This window comes from Carassius carassius, chromosome 2, assembly GCF_963082965.1.
Source record: "Carassius carassius chromosome 2, fCarCar2.1, whole genome shotgun sequence".
Classification (NCBI taxonomy): Eukaryota; Metazoa; Chordata; class Actinopteri; order Cypriniformes; family Cyprinidae; genus Carassius; species Carassius carassius.
In genome coordinates, this window is record NC_081756.1 from 45,966,111 (window position 1) to 45,979,407 (window position 13,297).

At 36.3% G+C, this 13,297-nt stretch overlaps 1 protein-coding gene across 2 annotated transcripts in view; it reads left to right on the forward strand.

Annotated features, from left to right (window-relative positions):
* The first annotated feature begins 8,187 nt into the window (after positions 1 to 8,187).
* rap1gds1 (RAP1, GTP-GDP dissociation stimulator 1) overlaps positions 8,188 to 13,297 on the forward strand; it is a 41,193-nt gene continuing 36,083 nt past the window's right edge. The window contains exons 1-2 of one of the 2 annotated variants that reach the window (XM_059517864.1): positions 8,188 to 8,556; positions 12,697 to 12,795. In XM_059517864.1, the coding sequence (XP_059373847.1) occupies positions 8,553 to 8,556; positions 12,697 to 12,795 (103 nt within the window). In that variant the 5' untranslated portion in view covers positions 8,188 to 8,552. The remainder of the gene's footprint in view (positions 8,557 to 12,696; positions 12,796 to 13,297) is intronic. The other variant, XM_059517874.1, reaches the window with a different exon arrangement.

Genomic DNA, 13,297 nt, shown 5'->3' on the forward strand with positions numbered 1-13,297 from the left:
GAGGGAGGGGTGGTCTGCTTCTGTCTGTGACTGAGTCTCCTGATAACCTTTGCTCGGTCGTTTATTGCAATCTGACCTCTGATTTGCTGTCATTTCTTCCCATATGACCATGAATGAGGTATTAAAAATAATAGAATTTAGAAAGCACAACATATCTCTGTCATCGTGCTTATTGTGCAATAGCGTTAACATATAAACATCAAATTCACTCGTTAGTTAAACATGAAAAATCTTGCCTTGTTTTGTCTATATGTAGCTAGGTACTGTTTGGTCAGATTAACAATTAACATTCAGATTAAGAGGAAAGCACGTTCACACCTTTGCTTTCATACAGTAAATAGCCTACCTTTTTGGCAATAATTGTTTTACTGTGAATTTTTAGTCTGTAAGTAGTATCAATCTGAGTGCCATATGTGTGTGTGTGTGTGTGTGTGTGTTGTTGTTGTGTTTGATTTCCTGATTAAAGAATAAATAAATTCTCTATTCACATCTTTGTTTCCCACAAGCAGTTGCAATAAATAAATACCCCCTTACCTCTTTGTATAATATATAGGAGATGTAATAAGCTTCAATAGCTACTTCTTCCCACCGGTGTCCTGACCCGCTCAGCTGAGGTCTTTACTAAGAGACTTGTTTAAAAGAAGTTTATAATCATCATAGGAAATGGTTTCACATAATTAAAAACAATAACTCATAAGCAAATAACAATAAAAAGTAAACAATGAGAAGTCTTGTTACGATCGGAACCCAGAGAAACACAGGAGCATTTCCATTTTCAGTGAACACTAACACAAACACCCACACACGTACACGTACAGCACTTGCCATGGATATAGGGAGTCTACAGGGAGTCTGGTCTCTTACTCAGCTAGCGAATTCACAGTAGCATTAGTTCAGATTTAGTAATTGCATATTTTTCCAGTAAAGCAAGCTAATCTATCCCTTTCTTAATCTAAACCATTACAACACCTTAAAGGCGTAGGCTAGGCAAGTAGCCATTTCTAAACACATCATAACACTTCTTTTTAGATAAAATAAATCATGTAATGGCTGATTTCTACTTTTGCGTCAGAACTACACCCCAAAGTAACATGCTCGTGGACATTTTTTATATAAACTGTTAAATTTATTAAACTCAGTGTCATTCATGTAAAAATTTCAAATGTTTTACAAATAGTGTAAAATTACAGTAAAATAATAATATTATGTAATATTATATATTATACTTTTATTATATAAGTATATAAGGCCATCATACTGTAAAATGAAACTGCGGTAAGGCCATCATTCTGTAAAATGAAACTGCGGTAAGTCCATCGCACTGTAAAATTAAGTGAGTGAGTGAGTGAAGTGACATTCAGCCAAGTATGGTGACCCATACTCAGAATTTGTGCTCTGCATTTAACCCATCCGAAGTGCACACACACAGAGCAGTGAACACACACACACACTGTGAACACACACCCGGAGCAGTGGGCAGCCATTTTTTATGCTGCGGCGCCCGGGGAGCAGTTGGGGGTTCGGTGCCTTGCTCAAGGGCACCTCAGTCGTGGTATTGAGGGTGGTGAGAGAACTGTACATGCACTCCCCCCACCCACAATTCCTGCCGGCCCGGGACTCGAACCCACAACCCTTCGATTGGGAGTCCGATTCTCTAACCACCAGGCCACGACCTCCACTGCGGTAAGGCCATCATACTGTAAAAGGAAACTGCGGTAAGGCCATCATACTGTAAAATCAAACTGCGGTAAGGCCATCATTCTGTAAAATCAAACTGCAGTAAGTCCATCACACTGTAAAATGAAACTGCGGTAAGGCCATTATACTGTAAAATGAAACTGCGGTATGTCCATCACACTGTAAAATGAAACTGTGGTAAGGCCATTATACTGTAAAATGAAACTGCGGTAAGGCCATCACACTGTAAAAGGAAACTGCTGTAAGGCCATCATACTGTAGAATGAAACTGCGGTAAGGCCATTATACTGTAAAATGAAACTGCGGTATGTCCATCACACTGTAAAATGAAACTGTGGTAAGGCCATTATACTGTAAAATGAAACTGTGGTAAGGCCATCACACTGTAAAAGGAAACTGCTGTAAGGCCATCATACTGTAAAATGAAACTGCGGTAAGTCCATCACACTGTAAAAGGAAACTGCTGTAAGGCCATCATACTGTAGAATGAAACTGCGGTAAGGCCATTATACTGTAAAATGAAACTGCGGTATGTCCATCACACTGTAAAATGAAACTGTGGTAAGGCCATTATACTGTAAAATGAAACTGTGGTAAGGCCATCACACTGTAAAAGGAAACTGCTGTAAGGCCATCATACTGTAAAATGAAACTGCGGTAAGGCCATTATACTGTAAAATGAAACTGCGGTATGTCCATCACACTGTAAAATGAAACTGTGGTAAGGCCATTATACTGTAAAATGAAACTGCGGTAAGGCCATCACACTGTAAAATGAAACTGCTGTAAGGCCATCATACTGTAGAATGAAACTGCGGTAAGGCCATTATACTGTAAAATGAAACTGCGGTATGTCCATCACACTGTAAAAGGAAACTGCTGTAAGGCCATCATACTGTAAAATGAAATTGCGGTAAGGCCATTATACTGTAAAATGAAACTGCGGTATGTCCATCACACTGTAAAATGAAACTGTGGTAAGACCATTATACTGTAAAATTAAACTGCGGTAAGGCCATCACACTGTAGAAGGAAACTGCTGTAAGGCCATCATACTGTAAAATGAAACTGCGGTAAGGCCTTCATTCTGTAAAATCAAACTGCGGTAAGTCCATCACACTGTAAAATGAAACTGCGGTAAGGCCATCACACTGTAAAATGAAACTGCGGTAAGGCCATCATACCTTAAAATGAAACTGCGGTAAGGCCATCATACTGTAAAATGAAATTGTGATACTATTACAGTAACTTACTGGCATTAGTGCTGCCAGTAAGTTACAGCAAAAATACAATAAAAAGTCAAACAGTGTACGTGGCAGTCCTAACTGTTGAGCAAAAACAGAAAGTAGCCTACATCTCATTATTGCCTTTTAAGGCCTTTCAGATTTTATGGCAGACATCTGCAATCTCAAAGTTCTAATATAATTTGCGAGAGATTGTAACTCCAAATTAAAATTCACTAAATCCATCATTTCCTTCAGCATTCTCATGATTTTCTTATTCAAATCCCACTGTTTCTGTAGAAGTTATTCTGTAGACTTCTTATTCTAAAAATTATTTCCTGCTGTTCCATCAGTTGAGGAGCCGTCCTGTTTTTCTCCTTTTTTTCTTCTTCTTCTCTTTTTAGACTTCTTTGCTCTAGTTCCTCTGAAGCCCTTCAACAAGATCATCAAAGTGAATATCTAGTTTACCTGGTTCATTATTACAGTTTCCAATTAAGAATTGATTGGGGAAGGGAAATTCTGCATTTAATGGATTATTAAAAAAAAAAAAAAAAATATATATATATATATATATATGTGTGTGTGTGTGTGTGTGTGTGTGTGTGTGTGTGTATATATATATATATATATATATATATATATATATATGTGTGTGTGTGTGTGTGTGTGTGTGTGTATCAATAAATGTTTGTTTGCTTATTCACCTGATTTATGAGAAGACACCAATTTGAATTGCACTGAATTGAATCCATTTAGTCATTGTATTTTTCTGCACACAACAAAATTAGGAGCATTACTCCTGACTAGTGTTACAAAAACAAACATATAACCACAGACAAGAAATAAGACTATAAGACTGTACAGTACAATTTTCAAGTAAATACAATCATGCTATTTACATTGAGCAATCTGTATAATTTGTACAATTTCTATAATTAAACAATGTTTTATTAAACCTAAACAATGTTTTATTAAAAATGTAAAACTCTGAAAGTTTTCTGTTAGTGTTAGGTTTAGGGTAATAATATATAAAAGTTTATTCGGTTACAAAACATAAAACATTAGACAAAATATATGTACAGCAAATTCAATACAAACAAAGAGGGTAACCGAAAAGGTGTAGGTGCACCGGTATTCAGACTGACTAGATCTTAAAATTGTATTGTTTTAAATTAGCTGAATATTGAGTTTGTCGGTTCATTATAGGAAATAATTGACTATCCTTATGGCTTTTTTTTGGTAAAATAAAAATAGGTTTTGTGTTTGTGGTGTAGACATGCCCCCATATTTCACACAGTAAGAAATGTATGGAACAACTAGATAGTAAAGTTTGTGGTCAAACTTTAAGTTGGCTTGAAAAAACCTAACCAGAAAAATTGAAGCTAGCATGTAACTAGCCTGTTCCCAGCATGATTAGCAAGTGACTAATATGTCGTTAGCAAGTGACTAGCATGTCTCTAGCATGTTGTTAGCATGACTAGCATGTTGTTAGAATGACTAGCATGTCTCTACCATGTTGTTACATGATTTGCAACTGACTAACATGTTGTTAACATGACTAGCATGTTGCTAGCATGATTAGCAAGTGAATAGCATGTTTTCTAGCATGACTAGCATGTCTGTGGCATGTTCCTAGCATGACTAGCAAGTGACTAGCATGTTGCTAGCATGATTAGCAAAGTTACTAAAGCATGTTACTAGCATGACTAGCATTTGCCAAGTGACTAGAATGTTGTTAACATAACTAGCATGTCTCTAGCATGTTGCTAGCATGACTAGCATGTATGTAACATGTTGGTAGCAAGCGAGTTGCATGTTGTTGCTAACATTATTAGCATGTCTCTAGCATGTTGCTAGCATGACTAGCAGGTGACTAGCATATTGTTAAAATGATTAGCAAATTTACTAGCATGTTGTTAGCATTATTAGAAAGTGACTAGCATGTTGCTAGCATGTTGTTAACATGATTAGCAAGTGACTATCATGTTGCTAGCATGACTAGCAAAGTTAAAACCAGCTAAAACCAGTTGATTAAGTAAAAAAAACCCAGCTAAAACCAGCTAAGATCAGCGTGACAGTAGCCAAAACCACTTTAAAACCATGTTAAAAGCATGTTTCTAGCCTGATTAGCAATTTAGTAGCATGTTGTTAACATGCTTCTATGCTAATCCAGCTAAAACCAGTTGGTTCAGTAAAAAAACAGCTAAAACCAGCTAAGACCAGCGTGACAGTAACCAAAACTACTTTAAAACCACCAGCTTGGGAGACCAGCCAAAGCAACCGATCAGCTTAGGCTAATTTTAGCTGTATTTTCAGTAGGGAGTTTTAAGCTTTGCTATAGTAGTAGACAGCTAAACTACATTTTACGTCTTATTGTATCAAGTTTGCATCCCCTCAATGAAAGTCTGTGGAATTTTAGGTGGTTTTGATAGTCTGGTATATGAAAACCGTAAGCCGGATCAGTTAGAAAAGATATAGCAACCCTAGTCAGACCAGTCTGAAGGTCTGACCCGAGTTTAGTGGTTCTAGCTCTAGGAGGAGATACATTTTTAAATTTAGTATAAGAAGAAGAAGAAGAAGAAGAAGAAGAAAAAGTTTAAATAGGATTTCAGTAAGTTGGCTTTTTCAAGCCAACTTAATAAGACAACGATACAGAATATACGGAGAAGGTGTATTTAAAAATACTTGGTTTTATGTAATATAGCTATTGTTTTGGACAGTTTTGATTGAACATGAGCAATTTGTGGTTTCCAAGGTAATTTATGGTCTAATATTATTCCAAGAAATTATTTTTCATTCACCTTTTCTAGTACCACATCATCAATCTTTAAGCACATGTTAGTTTTAATTTGTCAATTACTGAATATAATATATTTGGTTTTACTTAGATTAAAGGTTATTTCGGTCAAACCATTGCTTGATTCTGGATAGTTCTCTGGTCACATTAGATGGTGAAGATTATCCCCAGATACATACAGTGTTGTGTCATCTGCAAATAAGACACATCGGATACAACAAATCGGATACCTTACAGATGTCGTTGATATATAAAATAAACAACTTGGAACCAATCACAGAACCCTGGGGCACCCCAAAAGTTTACTTACGCATTTCTGATTGATGATCATTAAAATGTACATACTGGTATCTATTGTCAAAATAGCTTTCTAACCATGAGTAAGCACAGCCCCAAAGACCATACTGCTCTGGTTTATTAATTAACAATTTATGATCTATGGTATCGAAGGCTTTTTTAAGGTCGACAAAAACACCCAAAGTTAAGTACTTTTTGTCTAATGCAAAAGCTTTATAGTCAACTGCCATTAAAGTCGATCGACCGCTCCTGAATCCATATTGATCATCACTTAATATCATACATTTTTCTATAAAACTATCAAGCCTCTTCAGAAAAAGTTTTTCCAATATTTTTGAAAATTGGGATTATAATGAGATTGGTCTATAACTTGAGTATAAATGACTGTTACCACTCTTATAAATGGGAATGATTTTTGCAATTTTCATCTGATCTGGGAACACACCAGATTTAAAGGACAAATTGAAGATATAGGTCAGATGTTCTATTATAAAATGGATTGTATTTTTAACTAGTTTCATATCCATATCTGTCCAATCGGTTGATCTTTTATTTTTAAAACTATTCACAATCTCCTTTATTTCATTTTTGGTAATGTCAGACACATACATGGAGGAAATGTCCCTACTGATATATTCACTACTCTTTATGTTTTTTACTTTTTGAGTAAGAAATGCCTTTTGCCAGATTGAAACCAACATAAACAAAATTGTCATTGAATTTGTTTGCTATTGCCTTTGGATTTTTAATCAGGACTTCATTGTCATTTTTGAAATAACTGGGACACTCTCGTTTGTTATTTGTTTTTTATAATAATTTTGTTTAGTTGTTTCCAAGTTCCAACTGCCTTTTTATATTACAAATGTCAACTGTAATTGAATCAGTTTACTGAGTACAGGCCTTTACAACTGTATTTGTTTCTGAGAATGATTGTACAAATGAAATTATACAAGATATTGTACTGATAATACAATACATTGAGCACAACATATAATACAATATAGTGAACTTCACTGCCTGCTTGCTTTTTTAATAATGTTTAGTGAAAGACTGATAAAATGATAAGTTCACATGAATTAGCTGCTCTAAGTTTTTTTTACATTAGGCCTAAATTATGTTTTTTCCCCTTGACCAATATCTCTTTGTACGTAGAATGTAATGCAATATTTAATGTGATATTGAAGTAATAGCTACTAACTGTTAATTAAATAGTTCATCTAATAGTTGATAGTTAGTGTTTTGCCAGATCTTGTAATATATTAAAAATGTTGACAAATAACAACCGTTCACACTGCATCATAAGTTTCTCAACAAATTCAAGTACTCGTGCTAAACATGTTGAAATTAACAAATAATAATTGCTTTCATGTGAGTTAATACGAATCTTACAGATGTTTAGTGTCATATAAAGGTGGTAAATCAAATTTTAAATCAAATTCGACATAATTAAATGTCCTTTTTGTCCATTTATAATCAATTTAGGGACCGCTGATGAGAATTTGCATTAATGATTATGGAGTTTTTCGCCTACTGTTCATAAAATCAGACATCTGGCCTATAATAGTATAGTAAATCCATGCATCATTATAATATAATTTTATCGTTGTAAATTTATCCTCACAGTTGCAGAACTGTTAAAGAATATAAGTGCTTTAATGATTTACTTCACAAACATGTCCAGTAGAGGGCATTACTTCATTAGTTAGTGGTGTGAATAAAACTAGTTGTCATTCTCCTACCTGATTTGATCAAAAACTGAAATAAAGAATACAATTCACCAGTTCACGGGGCTAAAAGAGAGTTTATCTTAACTAAAACCATCGCATTTTATTAAAACATGGAAAACTGAATGAAATGTAACTGCAAACTGTATTTAAAAGCTGTGTGCAATTGTATGAACTGCATCACAAAATCTGGGGCACAGTAAAGGACAATAAACTTTTGTACGCATAAAACCTATAACGTAATTACGTCATGACGGAAATGAAATGAAGCGTTTAAAACGAACCGTTTGGAAGAACCGGGTCGCGCAAACGAGTCGGACTTCCTCGAGCAAATCCTCAAGGGGCGTGGTCTGCTTCAACGATAACGTAGTCTACCAATCAGCGTAGAGACAATAACCTTCAGTGTGGACCACGAGCCAATCAGCTGAGAGGAAGGCGGGGCGTCGCCGCGCTCGTCTGCTCTGTGCGGAGAATCATCAGACAGCTCGCTCACTAGAAGGAAGTGCATATGAAGTGCCCTTGGTTTTATTTTGATGCACAAGAGCACTAATATCTTCGTATTAAATAACATAATCCCCGATATCAGTACAGAGGGGTCTCTCCTGGTTGCCCAAGCGGCAGAGGCTGTTTTCACCGGAGCAGCGTGGGTTAAGGTGGGCCTTGCCCGGATATCTCTGTCTGACAAGCGAACCAAGACCGATCCGGAACCCGCCTCGAGATAACCAGCACACCCAGTCCTCCGGAGAGCACACTTGGAGCCCCTTTTGGACTACAACACTCTCACACACACACACACACACACACACCAGCCAGATGGGTAAGTAATGCGAAACCTGAAGATCTGCAGATTCCTGAACTCCTCCGGATCAGTCTTTAATGTTTAGAGATGCACACTAGTGAGTGTGTGAGAGCAGCTCAGGCAGTAACTAATGGTTTTGAGCCCATCCTTCAGAGACAGGCTGTGATGTAACGTTTCCATGGACTTATTCACATGCTCATCATCCCCCATCCTTCATTTTTGGGCTGATTATATTGGTGAGATGGAAACCAGTGGCTGATGAGTGTTTAAATCTGCTGTGAATCACAGTGCGTGTTTTCTTAGACATCCCCAGTCTTGTGTGACTGACAGCCTGTGATGTAATACTTGACACATGTATGTGAATTAGACCGAGAGAGATCTTGCTGTGTGTGTTGAGCTGAAAGTGCATGTCAGATTGATTGAAATGCATATACGAACAATCATGAAACAGTAAGATGGTGAGTCTGCAGAAAAGCAGGTCACATATGAGCAGACATACCATGAATATCCTGATGGTGGGATGGGCTTCAGTGTGAGTCGAGGCAGTGATTTTCAACCTTTTTTGTCTTATTTACCCCAACAGTGGACAGAAAATCGTAAATATGTTCTTATTAACTGATGTTATCATTGATTTTATTATTGTTATTAACACCATATACTGGATATTCTGCTACGTCTGTCATCTATGCATGTTTTTAGGGCTTAAACACAGTATTTCATTTACTTTCGTTGAAGGGATAGTTCAAACAAAAATTCACCCTCATGCCATTACAAATCCGTATGGCTTTTTATCTTGAAAAATCATTCATGCAAGTATAAAACATGCATGAATGAATATGATCGGTAACATGCATCGAGAAATTAAATGGGATCAATTCTGTTTTCATGATGACTTTAAAATAGAGCTAAAAGATAGTGAGATTAATCACGCTATTCACCTATTTTCTAAATGCATGTTTTAGATCTTATTGTGAATTAAAATCCTCCATGCATATGTTTTTTTTTTTTGATAATTATTAATCTGAATAGACTTCTTTCTGGTGTCTTCTGGCGACCCCTCTCTCTTACAGTCGACTGTAAGATAGTGTTCAGATCTTCCTCCATTCAATAGACAGAGCCAAATTCCTGCCTTACATTTTTTTCTGTTGCACTTGGATGTACGTCACAATACAGAAGCCAAAACTGCTATAATAAGATTAATAAGACCATATCTGGAAAACTCTGTAGTGCTCCAACAAATGTGAAGCCACTTCAATCCATCAAAAGTCACTTTTGTGGAGGAGAGAGTTTTCATTTTTGATCTCTGAAAACAAGTATCCATATATTACTTCTTATACACTGGAAACTTTAAATGTTCAGTTTTGTTCAAAACTCACTAGAGATATACATTGCATGTTAATTTACTTCATCCCATTGTTTTGCTTCTAAATAAATGAGTTAAATGTAATTCATGTTCAGTCTGTGAAAAGGCAGAAGTTACAGTTCTAACAAGACAAGAGAAACAGCGAAGATATGTTACACACCACAGTATCTGCGTATGGCTGTATTTGCTTTACCCCATTTTTCTGCAATCAGCCATTTCACCCTTTTAAATGGATATTTCTCCAAAAAACATTTAAATTAAAATTAAACATTTACTCACCTCTTGTTGTTCCAAACCGTTAAAAAAATCTCTTCAATCAAACAACAAAGAAGATTATTTTGAAGAATGTTGATAACTGAACAGTTGCTGGCACCCATTGACTAACATAGTATTTTCTTTCCATATTATGGAAGTCATTGGGGACCAGCAACTGTTTGGTTGCCAGCGTTCTTCAAAAGATCTTCTGTTGTGTCCCACAGAAGAGAGAAACTCAAACAGGTTTAAATCAACATGAGGGTGAGTAAATAATGGCAACTTTTTCCTTTTTGTTTGAACGATCCCTTTAATATTGCAAAGTACAGATGAGAAAACCTTTGTGCATTTAAAAATATTGCACAATAAGATTAAAGTAATTCATTTTGGTTGCGTGTTACTCTTTTGTTCCTTGTAATTGACCCTTCACGGCGGATTGCTGTAGCGCCTCAGTTCAAGCGGCACGTGAACCTCTTTACTAGTTATTTTAGGGCTGCTCCGATCACGATCGTTAATGCGCATCTCGTCAGTAAAGTCGGTTCTCTAATCAGCGGTAAATTCCCTCAGGTGCGTGATTTCACATAGAGCAGCTGTTACTACACAGAGCCGTTGTTAACTGAGAAGATGCGCAAATAAACGCTGGTAATGAACGTGGATTTGCACATCTTCTCCGTTAACAATGGCTCCGTGTAGTAACAGCTGCTCTATGTGAAATCACGCACCTGATCGGAGCAGCCCTAGTTATTATAGCACAAAAAAATAAACATGAATGAACATAAGAGATATCTTGTTTCAACCGCGGAAAGATGTCAGCACACACCATCTTTCAAGTTCAAGTCCACCGACGTTAATCTACTTTGTCTGGTTTGTTTGTCGGACAAAATGGCAGATTCGGCGTTATGATTGGTCAGTTTGCCTGTCAATCAAACTCCCTGCGAAGGGTCAATTGCAATATATTCATTTACAACAAAAGTGTTTTTCTGGATCCTGTAACCCCAAATGCAAATTATATTTAAATGTATTGTCATTGTAGCTGTTTGAACAGTTTGTTTTTCAGATTCACTTTTTTGGTGTTCAATCGAGCAGAAATAAGACACAACCCGCTGATGTAGAAAACTGCACCAAATTGTATTTATTTTTTGATGCAGAAAAGGACATTAGTTGTGCATTATACAGGAGTATGATATAAGTTTGTTTGAATCTGAAAGTTCTTGGGAATTGGTTCCTTTATTTAATTGTTCTAGCCTGAGTATAAAGTAGACAGGTGATTTGATGATATACCTGAATCATTGTCTCTGCTGGCCTTTATCTTGACGTGATTTGTTAATGGAACGAAGCTTTAACATCCCTAGAGTGACAAGTATGTTCTAGAATCACCATTCACACTTTAATTGGCTTCTTTTCTGCCCTTGTCTTATTAGTTGAGCTCTTCTACCTAAAGAGCTTCCAAACATGACAGATGTTTCTGTGAATCAGACAGTAGAGCATAGCGCCTGCAACATCACGGTCATGGGTCGAGTTCTCAGAGAATGCATGAAAACTTTGGGCTACAGCATCAGCAATATGAGTGTATGAGTAATGTTGGAGAAAAACCGTACACGTTATAAACATGACTTTCTTTCTGGTATCACTACTATTATAATGTAAAACATTTTTCAAGACCTTAAGCATAAAATAATGTTCTGAAAAATCACATAAAAAAAGAACTTTATATTTAACTATTAGACAAAATATAAAAATGAATAAATAATCTACAAAAAAAAAAAATGCATATGGTTTTTGTTGAGATTCATAGTTTTTTAGATTCATCAACCTTTTATGGCTCATATAAGTATGATCTATGAGAACATGGAGCTCATACTTGAGGATAAACACCTAACTGAGCAAACATGAACTAATAAACATTCAAAAAGCCTGACAATCACTTCTGATACTCACATATTACCGTATATGAATTTTCTCAACAGAAAAAAATGAAGTTGTACTTAGTCCAGTAAGTGCTCATCTTGAAATATTACAAACAATATAAAAGCTATTCTTATGTTTATGATAAAAATAAAAATAAATCAGTAAAGCTTTCACAGCAAAAAGACACATGAGCCACTAACTGAAGTGGGTCATTTTTACAGTGATCCCAAAAGGCCTTTTACTTGCTAAAAATTATGAACTATCAATCAGACGACAGAAGGCATGCGGTAGACTGTGTGCAAACAGTTTTCTCAGCAAGGTTTTGATCATGTTAATAATTAAGGTCGTAGAATTTTATGCATCGATAAATGCCGGTCGGTACCTTTTCAGAAAGTATTAATATGTACCATTTAGGTACTAATAAAAACCTTTAAGGTACCAGTATTCACTCTTTAGTGGTAAAACGAGTACAAAAGTGTACCTTTTGCAAAGATACCTACACTAGAGCGTATAGTGATTGATTTGGGCTCCTTGAGAACACTGCCTTATAAAAGTAGGTTCTTTGTCTTGTCATGATTTTGTGCAGTTGTGAAGTATTGAAGAGATAAAGCTGTTTGTTATATCTGGTCCATCAGCGGATAACCTGAGCGAAGCCCTGAAGACGCTGAAGCTCTCGTCGGCGGACAGTGTCGAGGGCTGCTTGGACTGCCTGCTCAAAGCTTTGGCCCACAATAGTAAGTCTTTTATATAGCTGTTCATTTTTCTCATTCCTTACAGCATCTGGTGAAATAAAGAATGATTGAAGAGGGCAGGTGCCTTGATTTAAAGGGATACTCCACCCCAACATGATTTTTTTTGTCATTAATCACTAACCACCATGTCGTTCCAAACCCGTAAAAGCTTTGTTCGTCTTCGAACACAATTTAAAATATTTCTGATGAAAACCTGGAGGCTTGTCCCATAGACTGCCAAGTAAATAACAGTGTCAAGGTCCAGAAAAGTATGAAAGTCGTCGTCAGAATACTCCATCTGCCATCAGACGTGCAATCTGTGTTACATGAAGTGACGGGAACACTTTTTGTAAGCGAAGAAAACAAAAATAACAACTTTATTCAATAATTCCTTTGTCAACAGTCTCCTCTGTGTCACTTCGCATCACCGTGCTGCGTGTGCGCTTCTGTGTCCTCCGCGCCACAAGGATGCGCTGTTTTATTTCAAATCAAAGCTAAATACATA